Genomic DNA, 21,450 nt, shown 5'->3' with positions numbered 1-21,450 from the left:
AAAATGAGCTCAATGCAAAAGTGCATCATGCCACAAGGTCTCTGAGGAGATCTTTTGTTAACTTTTCAGTGAAAGTGCCTGTTTCTGAAGAAATTTATGTTTCTGATGGAGAAGATGAGCAACAAAAACAACAGAGCAGGTTAGCAATGTATATGAGATGACAAAGACAGAACAGCATGTGGGTGTGGGATATTTTTAGGCTGTGTCACTGTCAAAACCCCACAGTTAAGAGGTTGCTTTCCTGATCAGATTGTAGTTTCCCATATTTCCTTTTATTTATTTTCTTATTTTTTATCTCATCCTTTCTGCAGTTCCTTTTTTATTGATTTCTGTCATATCATTCACTTCCACTTAGTTGGTGTCCGATCACTCTGCTGTGAAACAAAATGCACTTTTAACTAAGTGAAAGGCAGGCCTCATGTAAAGGAGAGGGCATCCCAAATTCAAAACTCCCCTTCCCAGGTGTACCCTGGGAACTTTGAATACCTTATGTTGGACCCAGGGAGAGGGACATTTTACCTTCACTAAAGTAGGTCAGGAATGTAAATCTGCATTGCCAGTTTTCTATAATCATCTTTTTTGCTGGTCCCCAATTTTTCAAAGACACTAATATAAAATTATAGATATATCCAAGCCTAAAAGCGAAGTTCCTGGGTTATTTATTCTTACAATAAGTTAACCTTGCTTGAGCCTGCAATCCAATCGAAACCCAGGACCTGTCAGCAGTCAACTTCCAAAAAGCAGCTGACCTCGAAGAGCTCTAAACTTGAGCCTGGGATATGATCATGTGATACTGGTCAGCGGATACCTTGTTTTGGCAAGTGTCAATTTGCCAAAACATGGATGTCCAATCTCAAAGATGTACACTGTAAACTAGAGGCTACTCTGGTGGTAGAAAATGACACAATACCATGATTCTAGTCTCATTTTCCAGCTTCTCGAACACTTTTCGTTGTTGAAATCTTGGATGTTTTCCACCTTAAAAGCACTTTTAAGCTCAAACAGGCTGGGTCAGGGTACCTTCCCAGCCGCAATTTGAACCAAAAAATATAATTTATGCCTGCTCGATTTGTGCAGTCAACAGTGTTTGACACTGACGCTTGCCTGATCAGGCAATCAGAATTTTTGTTCCACCACAGGCAGACAACCCTAAGGGTGCGAGAGCACGTGACCTCACGTTATTTTGAGACAGTTGTAATGGCCAATTCAACTGATCGTGGAAAATGTTCCATAAAAACTTCAAATCATGATGTTTCTTTTCGAAAATTCGTTTTATGGACAGCCAGATAAATAAAGTTCACTCATTTACTATTTTCTGCGTTGTCCTGAGTGATTTGATGGGTTTTTGGGACGCTTCAATTACCTCTTCAGATCCTACGTGTTGCCACATAAAATATAAATAGACAAGGAGTGCAACTTCCAAGACCGCTCACGGCCGAGTGCCTCCAGAATTTAGCCAAAATTCTCCCCCTTCCAAAGGTCGCTCGCATCCTAACCTTGGGCACGTAGAAAGTCACAAATGCCAAAGCCGTAGAAAGCCAAAAATCATCAAATTTACACGGCTCTGCAACCTCAAAATCCTGCTCGATTTTCAAGCTTCGCTCAGGTTTTTGTTATTGCCAGACGTTGTGGACAGAAGTCATGCACCATTGACTTTGATCAAGTCAAATTAACCAATCAAAGAGCACAGATTTCCCTCAAGAGAGACAAAATTATTAATGTGTGCTTTTTGATTGTTTAATTTGATTTTGATGACAGTTATCAAACTCCAATGATGCATGAGCACAATTTTTGGGAATGTTGAAGTTTCATATCAATTTGTGCAAAACTCGTATCAGTTGTCCACCAAGAAATTACCGATTTTTATGCTTCATAACACTTTTATTTTGGTCTGGGCAGGCACATTGAAAGTACCGCCAATGGTGATAGTCCTTGTCGGTCATTGTGGGTTGGAAACGTCAACCCGGAGAAAGTGAGTGAGAGGCATTTACTGCAGCTGTTCAGTAGATGTGGCCGAGTGGATACTGTACGCATTCTCCCAAAAAGATTCTGCGCTTTTGTCAACTATGACAAGCATGAATCAGCAGCAGTAGCTCTTGAAAAATTACAGGTTAGGGGATTGTTTATTTTTGTAAAAGGTACCCATCTATTATTTTCAGTTGTAATCTGGAATTCAGAAATTATGGTCAAAAGGAATTACTGGTTGTCCCAGTATTTTAACCCATTGACTCCAGAACCAGTACAACATCTAGGTTCACTCAAAAACTATATTATTCCCATTAACCCTTTTTCAGTGGGGTGCCCCTCGGGCCATTACCCATTGACACCTCAAATGCCCTAGGGCACCCCCAGTTGACGAGGAAATCAAATCTGTTAATTTTTAATTTCCTACTGAAAGTTATTGGTACTCATAAAGAGTTTCTTTTTAAAGGGTTATGAGCTGGGAGGCGAGGCAATTCTGTTGAGGTACCCAAACAACACAGGATCTCCAGGAAGCCAAGCTGTTCACGTGATGGGTACAAACTCTGTGGCCTCTATAAAAAAGAAACCAGTTATTGATGGGTAAGTGAAAAATGTTCAATGCTGGAAATGACTGACTGGCTTGATTTGGGCTGGCTTACACACAACAATTTACATTGTAATTAGGGCACAGTGATGCGATGTTATTGTAATTAAGCATGTATCTTGTAATATTTTTTCTTCAGTTTTTTAGAACCTTTTGACTGTGAACAAAGTTAGACCTTCGTTTTTAACTTTAATTGATATTCCTTGAAGTGAAATTGAATAAAATTTATACATTTAATGTAAAGTTATATAATCCTTGATAATTTTATCGAAAGAACTGATCCTCAGATTTATCTGGACTATTTAAGCAATTGTCTCTGATTATAGATGCCTGAAAAATTCAGCTGACTCAACCCATGACCTCTGTGATGCTAGTGCAATGCTCTACCAAATGAGCTATGAAGCCACACAGTAGGGAGCAGGTCAATTTGTTGGGTCCATGTGTTTTCGTGAAGGACTCGATGAGTGAAAGGAATTTACATTTTGAAGTACTGTTTATAGATGAATGAAAGAAGTAATCCTCGCAGCTTCATTTTGCCACCTGAATTTCTTAGGTGTCAATATTAGGAGACAATTGTGTAAAATTTATCCAGATAAGTGTAAGGATCATTTTCTTTCATTTGTCTGTAGCCCACACTTCAGATATATACATTTCTTTCATAATCCTTGACATTGTTAGATGCGATCTCCCACCCCAGAGAATTCATCAAAAGCATGAGCACCAAGATTATCAGCAAGAGTTTGCCAGATCTTGAAAAACTGCAGAACGTTTGTGGTTTTGGCAACACCTTTTACAGGAGATGCTTTCAAGGGATTGAATTAGAGAGACTGCAGTATTACTCCTAAGTGACTGACAGTTTTTTCCCTTCCTTTTAACAGAGACCCTAAATTAGCAGCTAGTAAGCTATCTGGCCCAGTAAATGGAGATGAGTGTTACTTCTGGCGTACAACTGGCTGTTGCTTTGGGGAGAAATGCAAATTCAAACATGTCCCAGAGAACAAAGGCATGGACTTAAGAAAGGTGGAAGCAAAATATGGTGGAAAACTTCGTATCACACAGCCAAATGAAGAGAGCAGCTGACTTCAATAGATGAGCTTTTAAAATGCAATATCCTGGCTGTTGTGATAATAAAAGTATTGCTCTTATATGTGTAATTAAAAAAATATGGTCTTGAAAAATGATTGTGTAATTAAATGTTTATAAGTTTTGGCAAAACCTGCAGTTGTTTTATTGTAAACTTTTTATCATGATTTCTGCTTCTAATCAACTCTTATTTTTCTTTAGATTGTCTAAACTATGTTTACTTAACACTAAGCAACCAAAGTTTAAGCCTTGATTTCAAAAAGGGCATTTACTCTAACTGTAACATACCTATTTAATGGTTCGCCATTACTAACTTTCAAAGGCGCATTAGTTTAAGAATGCAATGCGTGTGTACACTGCAAAATTAATATGCAACACGGGAGTTTGGGCTTTCAAGCTTTTAAACTCGCATTTTGCATAATATATTATAATAAGCTGCATTCACACGCTGAAATTTTAAGCTAGCGAGCCTTTGATGTCACTTTTTCCTGGATCCAGCCAGCCCTCTTAGGTCCAATCGGTTGGTTTTGAATGTGATTAATAGTGGACCATGAAATCCAAAACTGACACTCAAAAGTAAATCTCCTTTGGATAAAAATCAAAGCTCAAAATTTTGCAAGCCAGCTGTTAAGCAAGCACACTTTAAAAATCTGAAGGAAAAAAGGAAGTGATTGTTTTTTTATCACAGGGGCACTTTAATGCATGATAGTGTTGATTCAGTGCTCTGTGATTCGTTTCCTTTGTTCCTGTTCAACATTACAACATGCAAGACAGTTCCAGTTTTAGAGATCTTGTGATGCTTTTCCTTGTCGATCATTGCAACAAAAACGAAATTGCCATCATGAACTCTGAGACTACAAGGAAGTGTTAAATTGCTGTTCTAGGAAAGAGTTGGGGACTGTTCACATTGTGCTCTCCAAACATACATGTAGCTGGGAAGATCAACTCCACCTCCAGAAAGTGAATTGGGTTTTTTCTTCAATTACGGCTCAAATAACATATCTTTTTAGAGGTTCCTCGGTAAAAATATTTGTGTAGATTCCACCGCTTTCCATCAGCACTGAGTTTAAATGTGGGAACCAATGATGCTGATTCGTAAGTCATGTCACGCATCAATATTGATTTTGGCATCGGAAGTTTCAATGATGGAAACCAAAACGCAGTTTGGCCGTTGTCACCTGAAGATGAAATTCTGCAGAACTATGAAAATCGCAGTACCTAGTTCAGGTGTTCTTCCACGAAGACACGAAATCTGTGGGAGCTGGGACATCAACATTGGTTGGGGTGAACACTGATCTAATTCCCAGTTTGCATATTAAAAAAATATCATTTCTGGGTTGGTAGTGCTCTGGTCAACTCAAAAACATGGGGGAAATACTGTTTACTAAACAGTTCAGTTTCTTTCCATTTCAAAGAAAAAAGTGATTATTAGACTGTGAACCCACCAACAAACCAGTTGACAAGTAGATATCTCACTCCATAGTAAGAGATAGCCAAAGACACTGCAGAAACATTCTTACAACAATACCTTTATTCAAATGTCAGTAATGATAACAGTTGCCCACTTTGTTTGGACACTAAAAATAATGCTAATATATTTAGTCTGTAGTAGTAGCATCTACAGAAAAAGTGCTTGCATTTTTAAACTTGTTTATGTGTACAATTTAAATGCTTCTTAGAAACTACTATCAGTTTACCATCTGTTACAATGTAGCAACCTTGTTTAGTCATCTTCCACAACGACTTGAGTTTACTACTGCAGAGGCCTTCCGCGGGCAGGGTCTGTAGTTTGTTTCAATTTTGTATTTTACTCTTGCTTGATTTAAAGACCACTAAAGAGAAAAACCACACTGTAAATCTCTCAGTACACACATCTGTGACAGCTCCTACATTTGGTTCACTTTCCATTGTGAAAACCTCCTCACTATGTCTTTCATTCATTTTCAAAGTTAAATTTTAGTTAAAAGGAAGCTAAAAGTTACAAGTTTCTCTATTTTGAATGACATTACCTTCTGCCAAAATAATAATTTTTATTCCCTCACTTGGAAACCTTTTTTTCTAATCAATCTTATATTCTAGTATCAGAATTCCAAAACTAAGGGGAAATTACAAAAATAGATGTACGCACACCCACAATCAAAGATGCCCACAGGAGGACAAAAACATGCTTTGAAAAAACTGAACTTGTATAGTCAACTGTATGCTACCTGGCCCTTGATTACCAGTATTGTATATCATTCTGCTTTAACTAAATAAAAACTAGAAACTACTCCAAATAATTTTGTAAAAAAATCCCTGTTTTAGCACCCAAAACTAAAACAATTGCCCAGTATTCAGATTTAATGCCTTTGCAGTTTTTCTATATTCATCAAAGTACTTAAAAGCTAAACTGATCCTAAATCTCTTCAGTGAACGAAAGACACAATTCCCATTGAGGTTATTCCAGCCAACATCATGAGCGTTTGCTTCAATGATTCCCTAAAAGAAGGAAAAAAAGTTCTTGTAAAATGCATTCGTTAGAAGTCACCATTACCTTGTAAGAAAAGCAGTTACCAACAAAAGAAACAAAGACTTAAAAGCACAGATAGTTTTACTGACTCTTGACAGATAACTTAAGTCTGACCTTTGCACACAATTCTAAATAATTTCCCCTTCAGGAAAAGTATCCATTTATTTATTAATTTATTAATTAATTTATTTAAACATCTATTGTATAGAGAGGGAGGTGCGGTTGGCTCATGGGGCTGAAATTGCTTCTCGTGTGGTGATCAATGTTAGGCCCTGTTGGGCACAGTTAGTTTCTGGACGGGTGACCATCTAGGAATAACTCTTGCCGTACGTTCTAAAGTTCCCTCAGCTTGCCGAGTTCAGCAAGTTCACTTCACTTGCCGTACATTCCATTCGTGGTGGGTGAAATGAGTACCAGTCTAACTGGGGACAAGTTGTGCATGCAACGGCATTGGAGTGGCACCCACCACTCCCTGGCATAAGTCACGGGAGAGGCTAATGAAAAAGGAGCCTTTGGGTTGCATTCGACTGCGGTCGGCCTCTGACTTTGTCTCGTCTATTGTATAGAGGTCGAAGGTGAAACAACAGAACTTGGAATCCCCTGTAAGGAGCGATCTAATACCACACCAATGCATAACTAACGGCAACAATGCTGTCTATTTTGTATCCCATGTTAAAATTTACAAGTACAATAATTAAATTATGCCACTATTAAAGTACGGGATTTAACAGATAGCAAAAGAAGGGTACTGACCCCCTGAAACAGCCAAAAAAGGACAAAGGGCCAAAAAGGAATTAATTTCTTCTGTGCCAGAAATACATGACATTGTGTAAATTATATTACAATGTCTGTGCACTCGTCTTTGGGAACAGAGTGCGAACCAAGGGAGTGACTTTACCTTGGTCTTGTTTCTTGGAGCAGCTCCGGAACAATTTGAACCAAAGCAATGTAGATGAATCCCCCAGATGTAAATGGCAGCACCCATGCAGTTGAATCCCCTTTAACAAAACAACAAGATTGGGTTATTCCATGTTCATTTCTCATTACAGAGAAAAAATTAATAAAAAGAGTCCACAGGGAAAATGGAATAATGCATCTGCAAGTAAGGCCAAATGAAATATCAAACCTGCATGTTCTGCTACAAGACCAAAAACAGCTCCACAGATCCCAGCAGAGGCAGTTACTACCTGCAATGAAGAGAAAGGCATGATTCTGCGACAAGATGGATACACTAGTACTGTGTAGCATAATAATAATGATACCGTAATAATAAAGTCATTTTCAACATAATTATGTGTAAGCATATTGATCACAAAGGTGACCTACCCCTTGCACTTCATTAAAATTTGACCTCCTTAGCTTGTACGTTTTGTTTTCCCACTTCAGACCATGTGATGTTCTCAAGGGAATTCTCATTTTGTTTTGTCATAAGTTATTCATACATAAGCACATGCATTACCATGTAAGATGACATTTGAAAGAAACTGTTCTCTAGAGTAACTGGGCCAACTGGTGGGTGGGTTTCTTATTAATTTCATTTTTCTTTTATGGTTTTACTTAAAACATACTTGTCCAACAGCAGCATCCCATCTTCTAAAACCAGATTTCAAAAGGATAGCAAAGTCCCCTATCTGCAAGAAAAGACAAAATTAATACACAGTTCCAAGCTCAAAAATGTGTAAAAGTTGGGAAGAGCTCTGGGGTATCTAAAACCACAGAGCAGGGGCCAGCCTGTGAACGCAGACGTATCTCCAGCATGCGCTGCTGGGGGATGACCGGAAGTTCGTCTACGTTCACAGGCTAGGCAAGGGCCTCAATAAAAGTAATAATTCAAAGTTGACGGCTGGTTTAAGTAGGGCCATAATTTTAGACTGCTTTTATTTTTAGGTTTGAAAGAATCTTTCTAAATTACTTAATTTTAAGGACCTCTCTAAGTGAAGTAGCCGACACATATTGAAGCCACTGACTGATAGCCTAAGGGTATAATAATATTATTATTGCAAGTTCACTTAAAAGGTACATGAATGGAAAAACAGGTTGGGTGTTATCCAGAGTTAAAGTTACAAGTGTGACTTCTTTCAGTGTGGGGAAAGGATTAAGCATCAACTTTTAAAGTTCTTTGTGCATGTTCCAAGGCTCTTTAATGGGTTATCAGAAGACATTTGCTTTGACTTGTTCGTGATGACCTGCTATCAAAAAGTAAGCGATTGGGGCAATGCAAGTTAAGGGAAAGGATCTTTAGAGCTACATTGTACCAAACATCTAAGATTTTACCCAGGCGAAGAGCCTGTTCATGTTCATGCTACATGTAAATGTGCTCGAAGTGCCAAATACATGTACATATCGAAGAAACAATAATGAAAGACTTGGCCCAGTGACACTGAAAATGATATACAAGTCAGAAGTTCATTTTACCTCGTGTGGTATTTCATGAAGAAGTATTGCACATGTGGTACACATTCCCATCTGAAAGTAGAGAGAACTTATTATAATAATTTCACCAGGATCCAAAAACTCCCACAAACTGAAATACAATCATGTAATACTACTATTCTGATCAAATGAGAACATATGAAAGTAATAAAATCAACGTGACAGGAGCTACAGATTTTGGTTCGAACATGAAAAGCATTAAATTAAATTAACCCATTGACCCCTGAGAGTGACACTTGATAGATTTTACTCTGTCTAACGCCAGAGGTTTTTACTCATCAATGGGGGGTTGTTCTAGGGAATTTGAAGTGAGAATGGGTTAAGCTTATTATTTAACTCAATTAAATGATCCACCTTAACTTGTCAATTTGTAAAGCACCCAGGTCTAAATGTCAGTGCAGTCTCAACTGCAAAACAGAAGTTTCAATATTATACCAATAATCATAAATAAATAATAAGAATAATAATATAATATTGAAACTTCTATTAATAATATTATCAATAATAATAATAATTATAATAAATTATTGATAGATCAAATTCAAGTTATGTTTGACATAATTGCCAATGCAGGGATTTAGCTGAGGCAAGGGGAAAAAAATTCTCACCTTTGTGCTAACAAGAAAACTTCCAGCCACTGCAAGACCATGAGTAAAATTGTCTATAGAATTAGCCAGCAAGTTTAGATATCCAATAACCTGGCATTAAAAAAATGAATAATAAGAAAGGTGGCATGAATATAAAAACTAATACTATCTTTGTTATTATTGTTTCAAATCTCTAATTTCATTTATTGATGCATCATTTTAAAATTAAATGGGATCAACAGCAATTATTTCTCACTGTTGAGTATTGTTTCTAAAAGGAAACTTAACACCCCTGAACCAATGTTTTGGTCAACTCCAATTAAATTTAATAACTGTCCTCAGGTCACACATGACAGTGTCCAGGTGACTGACATATTGTCAGGTTACTGTGAATCATACAAACTTTGACATTATTATTCATTAAGATTTTTCTAAGATAAGTGGATAACTGACTTATCTCACTTTTATTTGTTCTTCTGCTGGAGACTCCTCACAAGAATCTGTTATTTTCATTGAAAAATAAAAATAGAGATTGTTGTAAGTGTTGCTATCAACTAACACATTAACAACTGTTAAAAAAGTGAATTGTAGGTACCACTGTAGTCATGGTAAAAGACCAGTTGTATTCTTTTGTCACTTTTTTACATGAAATAAAAGCTGTGCATTTTGGGATTGCTAGTTGTTTGAATTTTTTCTTTAATGTAGCAAATTTCTTGTGAACATGGCCTTGAGTTTTGATGTTTTAAGAAGACATTAACATAGCCCAGTTAAACCAAGTACAGAGCACTAATTTATAGTATTATTTAAATACGCGAGACTGTCCTGTCCAGCACTCAAATAAACCCGAAAATCTTATGAGAAAAATATTTTGCAACATGTGCGAGCTGCCCATTGAACAAGGCTCCCATTACTGGTAACTTCTTTATATTTTGGAGTCAAATCTGAAAGAATGCAAATTGCTGCTCCTTTGGAAAGAAGATGATGCTTCTAGGCCCACTGTCATACATCATAAAAAGTCTTGCATGTTTTTGTAACACAATTATTTAGATGGCCAATCAGATTGCTAGTTTTTTGATTGACAAATACATGATTGTATAGTGTATATCTGTGTTAACTGCATCATGTGACAGTTTCCATAAAAGGTTCCTAAGGTTTTTGTTCCCTTAACACAATACTAGGAAAATTTCATAACATAATTGATTCATTTGTTTAGCTTATTCTATTGTTAGTATTACAAAGGATTTTGCAATTAATTAAAAAGCGCCAAAATTGAATGGAATTTCATAAACCTACCCAAGGTTCATTTCAAGAGGAGTTTCTATTAACAGGTTTTGAAAGAAAACACAGTCAGCTGACTTTAAAAATATTACCTCTGGGAGAATCTACATTATCTGTTGTGGATTTAGACTGATTGTCCTTGTCTGTTTGTCTTTGTCTGGCTTGTGTATTAAATTTTGATAGTCCATTCAATACAGCTGTTCCTTTATAAATATGTCCATTTGCAAGTGACGCTGCCTTGCCATTTACACTTTTGTGATCAACATGTCCATTGGAAATATCACTGTTCTTTACAACCTATAAGAAATCACACTAATTATTATTGTGTGTTTCAGATATGTTAACCACAAAATGCCCACAAAATGCGTATATTGATACATTTATGTGCATATAACCATACGCGTATTCGCGTATATGCATTATACCGATATACGTGTCTGCCTCATTAGCTAGCTTATTGTTTTCCTGTTGTTGTATATTACCACTGCATCAGAATCAACCACTTAAATGATTAAGAGTTAAAGTACATAACTATGTTAAATTTAACTGACAAAGTGTTTTCAAATTTGAGGTTTGCATGCATGCAGAGACATTAAAGGGAAAAAGTCACAGCAAAACAGTGGTCTCTTTTAATCTATCATAATTGCATCACTGTTTTGTGTTAGATTCTCCTTACACACTCCCCATTCGGGGATATTTTGATAATTAACTTTGCATTGTATAGAAGGCTAGAAAGATGGATACAGTGCATAAGAACCCAATGGCTCTTCAAATCATTACAAAGTTCTAAGTACACGTATCGTTTAATAAACGACTCAGCAGGCCAGGGTGTTTTATTGGGTTTTAGACCTGATAGAACATGACCTGCGAGTTTATTAAATGGCTTCAAAAACACTTCCCTCAAAAAGCATGAACCTCTAGAGTCTGAACAAACGGTTCAAATACACCTTTTTACAGTTACCTCCAAGGCCCTTAAATGACAGTGAGGTTGCTTTTCTCATGTTAATGATGTTGTTCTCATGCTACATGTAATTGATTGGAATTTACATGAGAAAAGCAATAAGGTTTCTATCAAAACAAGGTCATCTATAGCCTTGAGCACTTTCCTTCATAGGCCATGTAACTCAGCACATAACTGTAAAAATCATTAATCATGGTCCATTATGAGAGAAGAACATTAACAAACAAGAAAAACAAGCTAAGCCTTAGTAATATGCTTTATATAAAGAACTCTAATAAGGGATGTTTTATCGGTTTTTAAAGCGCGTGCATGTGATGTTTTTTTGGGGAACTGATAAGCTGTTTTGCTCATGAATTATTAATGTATTTTAAAGGTACTTTCAGGTACAGTTCAGCTCCACATGTACAAGACACAGTGTATACTGTAAGTTACCTTTCCTTTGTCAACCTTTCCTTGTTTAGCAGAATTATCTGGGCCTTCACTCTCTCCAAAGATTTTTTCAACAGCAAGAAAACCACATATTCCAGCCAGCACCCAAAAACCAATGTAAAAGTGATTTGTGTGTAGATCACCATCTAAAATGAGAACACAATCTCCAACTTACAGCAGCACAAGTACAGTCTCATACAGTCTTAATTAAAAGATGCCTTGCTTTTTTGGAAGCTTCTTAATAGAGAATAATGCTTATAAAGGAAAGTATCACAATTCCTTCATACATGTACAATGTATTTATCTTTATAGAGAAGGCTGTGTGGTCAGGCCCGGGTTGCTCGAATCATGGTTTGTGCTAACCAGCGTTAAATACCATGGAAACCTACAGGTTTTGATACCTCTTAACCAACGGTTAGCGCTAACCAGTCTTCAAGCAACTGGCCCCAGGTGTTTAAGGCACTAAACTAACAATATGGAGCTCAGGGCTTCAAGTTCCACTTTGAGCTGGAATTGTTCTTGACAATACCAATTCTAAATTCTTTAATAACGCTTTTACCGGCTGGTAAAACGCAGTTAATGGAACATGACACCCCTAGAGGGCAAGACTGCTTTCGTTCGTCACGCAATCCAGTAAGATAAATAATAGAACAATATTGAAGGCTGTATTCATAAATGAATGTTCCCTTATTCTAGCAGTTAGTACAAACGCTATTCATGTCTGTATTTTAGCTTCTATCTTACTGAGTAATCTAGTGATATATCTTAGCTTTTCCTAGATTGGTCCTTATATTTGTTAGCCCCATTCATGGCTGACAAGCCCGCCACGTGGCGTCTCTTTAGCTCGTAGTACAGCTGTACCTATTGGTCGAACTTTGAGACACTGTCTTGCTATATAAATCTCAATACACTGTAACAGGGCATAATCCTGGCAGCTTGCACGAGAGTACACAGTTTGTAACAATTTTGCTTTAAAATTTCCCACCCTCCCTGCCCGGGAGACGGACTTTTGTTTGTTATTTGCCAATAAACTGGGGTCACTCCTTGTGGTCGGTTAAGTCTGCGTAGCGACTTCCCCCAAGCTTTGGCATTGCTTGTGTCTTGCCATCTTATATCCTTGCCTTTATCTTGTCCGATCCAGCCTCTGCTGTGCTGGGGAGATAACAAAGGCTCTGCCAATACTCTTGTTCTATTGCCACGTTTGTGGGGGAATAAGTGAGGCTTTTAGTTTTTGCACCTATTATTAAGTCGCGTAAAAACCTGCCACAGGGCTGTGTCCCCCTCAATTACGCCATATTGTTATTTGCTTATTTGTTGTCGTTACACTATCTAGTCGCATTACACTCTACTCTTAGTTTAAATTATGGAATAGTGACATTAACAGTAATATTTTTTATTGTAGGTGACTAACAGGTCCACAGCTCATCAGTTTTGCTTTTTTAGTCTGGTCCGCAGTTTTCAATGGGCCTGAAAAGCTCACAAGGGAAGCTGCCACAAGGTTGCTGCCTAACGGTCGCCCGCTCGCCTGGGGGGCCTTATTTGCGAGCACGGGCGACCAAATTTCTGAACAAGTAGCCTGATTGGGTGCCTTACTTGATTAATCCTCACTCACATGTAAATATGATCCCAGCTGGAATTAATTAATGGGCTCTTGAAAAAATTACTCGGGCTACTAACTTTTAATGTTGGAAGCCCGAAGGGCTCCCAGACAATTTTTTTAGGCAGCAGCCTTGTGCCAATAAACCACACAGTTCTGTGCTCAGTCACCAGGCCTTTGAATGAAAGCAAGGCTGGAGCTGACCTTGTTTTGATACAAACCTTGTTGCTTTTCTCACATAAATCACATTGTTGTAATGCTAATGAGTTTCTATTTACATAGGAAAAGTAGCGAGGTTTGTATCAAAACATGGTCACCTCCAGGCTCACTTTTATTCTAAGGCTTAGTCTCTGAGCACAGAACTGACAGTATCTGAGCACAGACCTGAGAAATGGTAGTGTCATACAATACAATAGATACAACTGTACATGTACTTAACTGATCACTCCCCATAGGCCGGGCTTTTCAGGGCCAATGAAAGACAGTCAATGAAATGACAGAACAGAACAACGACAACTGGTTGGAGGTAAAGGCAGTTGGCTATTTACAAATTTATGCAGCCAGGAAGTTGAACCAGGGAATGCCAGGATTAAATTCAATTATATAGTGGTCAGAACGGATCTTGAACCAGGGATCTCCGAATCTCACGGCAAGCGCCGTAACCACTAGGCCGCACTGGTCTATTATGTAATAATTACATGTGACACAATTCTCACTTTTTATCATTTTTTTTCCATTTCATTTAAAACACATCACAAACAGTGCACATTTTTATGAACTTAAGAAAGACACGTTTTAGGGTTACCATCATGAACATGTGCCCAGGCCTCTGGCAAAAGGTGAAGAAAAACATCTCCTAGCAAACCACCAACTGCAAAGCTCAAGAATAAGTTCAGGTGGTCGGCAGACACTGAAAAAACAAATTTTATAAGGCAAAAAACAACTCGTTAAATAAATAACAGAAAATTAATAATTGACAACAACAATAATGAGAATGGTAATAATAATATTACTTAAATTAATTAAACAGGGTAACAATGATGTCACCATAATGTTGTCCCCAAAAGTTAACTTATTTGTTGTCGCAACAGGTTTTTCAATATTTTAGATGGGGCAGGTACGAAAGTCAGACAGGATCAACTCATATTGCTCACCTTGCATTGAGCAAAAAACAGTTTTGGAAGCCAAAACTAATCAACGTTTGCCCCTATTATACCAAGGTCAGAGTATCAAGTATTTATGAGTCAATGATCAATGAGTCAACGAGTCACGAGTCATGAGTCATGAGTCAATGAGTTAGTGCAGTTACCCTACCCATAAAATGAAAGATAAAATTTCAGAGAGTGCTTAGGCCTAATCACTGAAACGAGGGCTTACAATGTAGGCTTAATCAATACATTACTGCTATATTGACTGTGAGTCTCATTGACTCATGACTCATGACTCATTGACTCATTGACCATTTGACTCATAAATCATGGGACCTCGATCTGATTCGACTTTCAATAGTACCTGCCTTTTCATATAGCATTTTACTGTGAAACCCAAAAACCACGAAAACTAGAAATATTTATGAAATAAAAAGCCAATCACCCATGATAAAACTAAACTGCAACTAGAAAGTAGTGATTACTTTGTGGTTTCAATTGTCGCTTCTGATTGGTTGCTGCACAATGGGACATGTCAAATCAAATCATGGTTCATGGTTTTCAGATTCGCACAGTAAAGGCAGCATAGTTTTCTGAGTGGACCTACATGTTGTTAACCCTTTTTCCTTTGCCTGGCACTACAGGCAAAGTAAAATTTACAAGTTCCACTCTTATACACGTAAATGAAAGGAATAATTTAAACTCTCTCATAATTCAGTAAAAATGTTCAAGGTCTGATGGAGGAAATACAGTGAAAATTAGACTTAATGTTTCATTAATACCTAACGGAAAAAAAGACGTTTTTGTCAGCGCAGGTTATATTCGCATATGTACAATGTAATGTATAAGATACCTGTAACCAAGCAATCGAAAGAAAGACAGTAAATGAAACACAAAATAGAGTATATTTAGTTGAAAATAATTTATGATATACTTTTGTGAAACCATGTTAAAAAGTTTCAAGACAAAGAAGTGCTGACTCATTCTCTACAATAATTGGTAAGAGTCCAAATTTGCACTCTGTTCAAATCTGGTGAATATGAAATTGGTTCAATTTTATACAATGTCATGCATTTGGTTGAAATTTTTTCAAACTACATAGTTCAATTTTAATTTTACCTTTGTTTCAGATTATGATAATGAATATTACACACACAAAAATCAAAATTGAACTGGTTTGAAAAATTTCAAACCAAGAAAAAATTTGAACTAGTGCACAGAGGCTTCACTGCATTTACTGTATTTAATAAATTAATAGAAAATGGAAAACACCATAAAAGCTAATTTGGTAATTTTCAACAGTGCATTGTCTTCTTTTCAGCTTTTTAAAGGAATACTGCTAGCAGTTCTTACAATCAACTCTAGTAAGATCACAGAGGTCTTGCATGGGAAATCATTCAAGTGATTAAGTTACCTAAAGTAGTATCAGATTACAACATTGTTCAGCCATATAAATAGATAATTTTTTGCTGCATCCTTTGAGCATTGGCATTGATTCAGGAATAAAAATAACTAAGAAAAACTTGGCTAAAGAAAAGATTACTCTATTCTTGAATACCCATGTCTTAATGCACTTCATGTCAATAGCCTGTATTGTTATTCTCAATTTAAATTTTCTTTTCTGTTCTAACAAGGATGCCATTGTAAGAAAACAATAGCACACAGACGTAGATTGGTCTGAAATAGCCCACTTTCGCTACATTAAAATTCAGTCCAAAACAAAAGGCATCACCTCGAGGCTCTGGGGAATAAACGTAATCCTTATATTTATTCCCCAGAGCCTTGAGATGATGCCTTTTGTTTTGGACTGAATTTTAATGTATTGAAAGAACAATATTACTTCTATCCTTATCCCTAATTTTATTACAGCATGATTAATTAAAATGAGTCTCCTGTAGACAGGAACAGAGTAGACTTGCATGAAATTAGATTATTTATGTTGTCATGCAAATGATGCTTGTTTCAAATAAGCTGTGAACGTGTTAAAGTAATAAGCCTGCAAAACCGCACTTGCTTTACCCGCAATATAAATTACTTTGGTCCATTTGGGTAGAAGCATGTACCTCTTAGGCAGAACTATCTACAGAGTTCATCTTGCACAGGGACAATCAAGAAAGGAGTATTCTAAAATTCACAAACTATTTAAGGATTATTGAAGCACCACCTGAAAGGTTACTTATATTAAGAAAAAGGAGACTTGATTACGTATACAATCACGAATTAGACCACTTAAAGTACAAATTTAAACAAGCAGCAATATAAGGCTGACGATACAAATTTGATGAAACAAGTAATTTAATACGAAAGGCACAAGGAAGTTACAAACCTGTGATTTGAATCACATGACAAATTAAATGAGCTACGTAAATAGCGTGACTGTACTGAGAACGCAAATTGGTCTTGAAATTAAACGCAAGACAATAAAGTTACCTTTGTAACAAGAACGCAATTTGTATTTACCCAGCTTAAAAATATCTACGTACGTCATCTCAGAAAAAGTGATGAAAAAATACAGAAGAGCTGGTGTTCTTGAATTTTATGAAAGGCATGTAAAAAGGGCGAACTACCATTCTGCGACGCGCCGCGTTAATAAGAATTTTGAACAATCGACTTCAATTTCTACAATCCCAAAAAACTACCCTAGCTACAATTGGAAATGGAATTTAAGAGACCCTGATGGATTTTTATTGATGTAAAACAGCGGATCACATACGATTTTCAAGGCTGTGCTTTTGTCGGCTAAAATTAAAGGTGGGATCGAATTTCGAATTCTTCTTGAACATCACATTTATATTTTCTGTTTATCAAACTCTACATGGCCATTTGTTGTAGCTACAATATTTTGAAAAAGGATAGTGTATGTGCGTAATTTCACTGCTCGGCGAGATCCATGACAACAATTCGCCTCAAAAACGAGGATTTCAGCTGTTGCATTGCACGTACAAAACAACGTAACCTACCTCCTTCACGCAAAGAATGTCCAGCTTCCACAGATATCACTAGGAGAGGAAACACTCCCGCCAGCCCTACAAGGATTGTTGCTGGGATTGAATATAACCAGGCCTCTTTCTTGGCAAAAATCTTCGACAAATCGGGGAGATATTTACACGGCTCGAAGGAACACCAATTGGCAGTTTCTGCTTGAGTTGCTGCTGCGCGCGGTCCAACCCGATCATGAATTTTTACCATGGCAGTCTCAGAAACCAGAACCGACAGCCATAAGACGAGTAGAGCAGAGATCCAAGAAGTTGTCGCCATATTGTTCGCCCAGTAAAAAGGTGGGAGCTTCTGACCCCGCAACTGCGATTTCCGGGCTTAAATTATGGCGTACTTGCTGGTGTTGTTTTGTGCGTTTGTGCTCGTTTTCTCCTCGTTTCAGTGTTTTTCTGCAACTTGCGCCCGCAATACCAACTGCGTTTGTTTTTATTGGTCCTCGTAATCCTCGTAAGTCCTCGTTGTCCTCGCACGTACCTGTAATTCGATAGATACGTTATGTATGGGGACATATATTCCCATACATAACGTGCCTACCTGTAATTCCTTTAGCTTCTCGGAAAGAAGGAAGTTGAAGAAAGGAGGAGTTTTTTTTTTGTGCGTAAAGTGGTACATCTGGAGTATATTAGGGAAACATGTTGACAAATAGATCGCTATACAAAAGCGAGAGGCCTAGTCAAGGGTCTCCACCTATTTTTGGAGGTTCCTGCCTCGGATATTGAGCAATGTGACAGAGCTAATTGGTTAATGCTGGAAATCCTGGGAATGAAAATGTAAGATTGTGCTCGTGTCGATCTTGGCGGCGTCTTTGCTATTGGTTGACCTTAATTCCAGTTTAGTTCATCGTCATGGGCCAGGAAGTAGCCAGTGTGGAGCCAAGTATTTATGATAAAAAAATATACTTGTGATTGTCAAACATGGTGAACAAAAATTCATGCTTTTGATAGAGGAAATTACTATTTCTTAGCAGATAACAGAATCTTTTGCGGATTTGCGTGGAACAAGTTTTATTGATCGATGTATAAAGGGGAAAATTTTAATCTACTTCAATCGGAGCGGCTACATGTACATAGCCCATTTGCATTTGGCTGATCACGGCCCCTGCTTGGAAGATAGCAGGCAGTGATATGTCCAATATAAATAAGGAAAAAGTTTTTAGTCGTTACAACAGGGTTTTTATGCTACACCGGATGAAAAAATAGATTAAATTCACAGGGAGTCAATGAATAGTCAAACTGGCTCAGACGAATAAGAACGTTTTTGTTTGGCTTTGCACATCTTTGACGCGCTTTAAATTGATCTCTTCTACGTCCTATGCGTGGTCATTTCAAGTAGTAGACCGCTTTTACATCTGACTTAACGGCAGCCATGTTGGTGTACAGAACAATGAAGTAAAATGTCTTTGGGAATTTGACTCTATTATTATGCAAAACTTGTGGGACCATTTTCTTTGTTTTGTACACCGACATGGCCGTCACATCACGTGGATGCAAACCAAGAATAGGCCATTTCCGAAATCATGTCTGCCTCCCCTTCAAAGCGAGTCCAAGTGCGAAGTTTTTCTTATGAAAATTAGTTTTCATTCAGATGTAAAGTAGAACTAATTACCATCACAAAAACTTCGCACTTAGACTCACTTTGAAGAGGAGGCAGACATGAACGTACTCGGAAATGGCCTATTCAGTTTTTCACAAGCGTCAGAAGTTTAAACGTTCGAGTTGTTTGCGCTTGATGACGGATTGACCCACCACAATAGTGAAGTAAAAAAAAAACTTGAGTTAACCGGCCTTTGGAAACTATCAAAAGTGCAGAAAATGTAATTTTTTGTCCCGTGCCATCTAAAAAGAAAAATGGTACGGGTTTTCACTCCTTCGGGGGTGAAGACGAATAATGGGGTGTTCATTATTCCATTGATATTATTGCTGCTCGAAAAACTTCGTTATTCGATTGTTCCAGTAAAAAAGAACTCATTATTCCGTTGAAAAAATCTACTTATTCCGGACGATTTAAGTCATTATTCCGTTATTCCGCCCCACAAATGGCAGCATTCCATTATTCCAACAACTCAATTATTCCTTTCATCCCCCGACCTTCTTGTCAATTTCGTCTATTGTAATTTCTTACCATTCTATTGGTATCTTCAAAAGAAATTTCTATTAATTATTTACTCGGCGTTTTCACCATATTGTCTATATTTATCAACAACTGCTGTTTGCGACTGACTTTCATGGGATTTTTTTGTCACCAGGGCTTTTATCTGTTGCAGAAAGTAGCTTTTATTTATAGTTGGAAAATGGTAGCACTGCACCCTGATGATCATAGAGGTAATAAATGAATTTTCCAGGCTTTTCGGTGTCCGAAAAAACAGTGTTTCTATGGGAATCTGCATTAAAATAACTTGAAAAAACCCAGAATGTAGAAAAAAATTGCGAATGGTAAACTTTAGTTGCTAACCAGAGGATTTTACTGACAAAATTTGAGGAACCTACCTGCACTAGAATTTGCCCAGCCGAATTTTAAATTTTGCCATGAAATAAATTTACGCTCAGTCAGCCATGCGTCTGTGGGAAAAAATTACATAAAAATGCAACTCGGAAATTTAAAATTGCCTACCTGTCAAGATGGCTTCCAAAACCGTGATAAGGCCTATCAAAGGCCCACCTTCAACCGACAGGCTTTTCGACCGTTGGTTTTTGTTATGGAAATTCGCATTGCTTATCGTAGCGATATGACTGGATGAATTTCAGCTTTGACTGGATTTTCACACATGAAAATTGTTCCACGGCACCTCATGTCTGTCGGTTGAAGGTGGGACTTTGAATATGGTTTCTTTACCGTCCACGGTGCACTGAACAATAACTGAGTTTTTAGTCGAACACAGCTTGAAGAACCCTAACCCTAAACCTTAAGAACGTTTTCAGACCTAAATCGCAAAAAAAAAAAAACAACATCAACAAGAACGTTCAGCCTCAGCACAAAGTTAGATTTTCTCATAAAAAAGTGTAGAATTTCAGAAAGAAATTATATTACTGCCGGTATACTATTTAAATTAATCGCTTTTTTCACTGTATGTATCAACTGAAATGTTGTTTGCAGTTGGCTATCATGACATTTTTTTTTTTATCATAAGGGCCTTTATCAGTTGCAAAAAATAGCTTTTATTTATAGCTGGCAAATATATATGCTATATGTACTATATATAGTTGGCTTGATAGCTGAGTGCACAGCACCGATATTACGGACTTCAATGTGTTTCCCAGGCTTTCCTTTCGTCACTGCTCAAGAAACGTTCCCTCAGTGTTCGCTGCTGCGATTATCTAAAAATCTCAAAACGCTTTTTCCGTATTTCACAGAGTCTTCATGTTCGGAGTTTGAAAATGTTTAGGGACGTGAAACTCATAACCACGTTTGACTTCGCGACCTGATTATGTCCTTCTGAAAATACCTCGCTTAACTTTTTTCATGCAACGTAAGAAAAACACATTTCTTCACCAGAATAAGAAAGTACGAGGTAGCATTTCCCTGACGAAAGGTTTTCTTCCGAACAGATGTTTAACCAAAAACCCACCTTAGTGTCAATGACGCCACTGTCAACTGTCCGTGTTGCCACAATCAAAAATTGTCACGTGGCTAACAAGTGTAAACTCTTCCGCTTATGTCACTGCAGATTACAGAGAAAACACACTTCAGCACTTGGACTTATTTTGAAAATGACGTTGCTGTGAACGTTGATGATCATCGGAAGTATGAGCGCCGCGGAAGAGATGTGAATTAATGGTTGCCGTAACACACTGCCAAATAGTACTTGGCCGGAAACCTTACCTGATGGACGTTGTAAATTTGAGATTTTTGTCCATTACAAAAA

General features: G+C 37.4%; 1 protein-coding gene and 1 pseudogene across 1 annotated transcript; one reads left to right on the top strand and one right to left on the bottom strand.

Annotated features, from left to right (window-relative positions):
* Nucleotides 1-3,781, top strand: part of LOC138043876 (uncharacterized) — a 19,494-nt pseudogene extending 15,713 nt beyond the window's left edge.
* A 1,381-nt stretch (nt 3,782-5,162) lies between these two features.
* Nucleotides 5,163-18,031, bottom strand: LOC138043877 (zinc transporter ZIP13-like). Its single transcript, XM_068890371.1, has 11 exons — nt 17,552-18,031; nt 14,249-14,353; nt 11,850-11,992; nt 10,549-10,753; nt 9,641-9,678; nt 9,200-9,289; nt 8,574-8,624; nt 7,727-7,789; nt 7,285-7,345; nt 7,057-7,156; nt 5,163-6,127 (listed from the first exon to the last, which is right to left on the bottom strand). The coding sequence occupies exons 1-11, from the start codon at nt 17,847-17,849 to the stop codon at nt 6,055-6,057; spliced, it is 1,227 nt and encodes a 408-aa protein (XP_068746472.1). The 5' UTR covers nt 17,850-18,031; the 3' UTR covers nt 5,163-6,054.
* Between the last annotated feature and the right edge of the window lie 3,419 nt (nt 18,032-21,450).

Source organism: Montipora capricornis, chromosome 3 (assembly GCF_036669925.1).
Source record: "Montipora capricornis isolate CH-2021 chromosome 3, ASM3666992v2, whole genome shotgun sequence".
Lineage (NCBI taxonomy): Eukaryota > Metazoa > Cnidaria > Anthozoa > Scleractinia > Acroporidae > Montipora > Montipora capricornis.
This window is presented reverse-complemented; position numbering and strand designations above follow the sequence as displayed.

Bases quoted from the DNA above. Each gene is read 5' to 3' on its own strand.
- LOC138043877 (XM_068890371.1), bottom strand. From the start codon at position 17,849: ATGGCGACAACTTCTTGGATCTCTGCTCTACTCGTCTTATGGCTGTCG. The intron at 11,993-14,248 runs GTAACCCTAAAA...TTCTCATTTTAG, and splicing joins CTGGGCACATGTTCATGATG to ATGGTGATCTACACACAAAT. The intron at 9,290-9,640 runs GTGAGATAAGTC...TTTTAATGCCAG, and splicing joins CAGCAGAAGAACAAATAAAA to GTTATTGGATATCTAAACTT.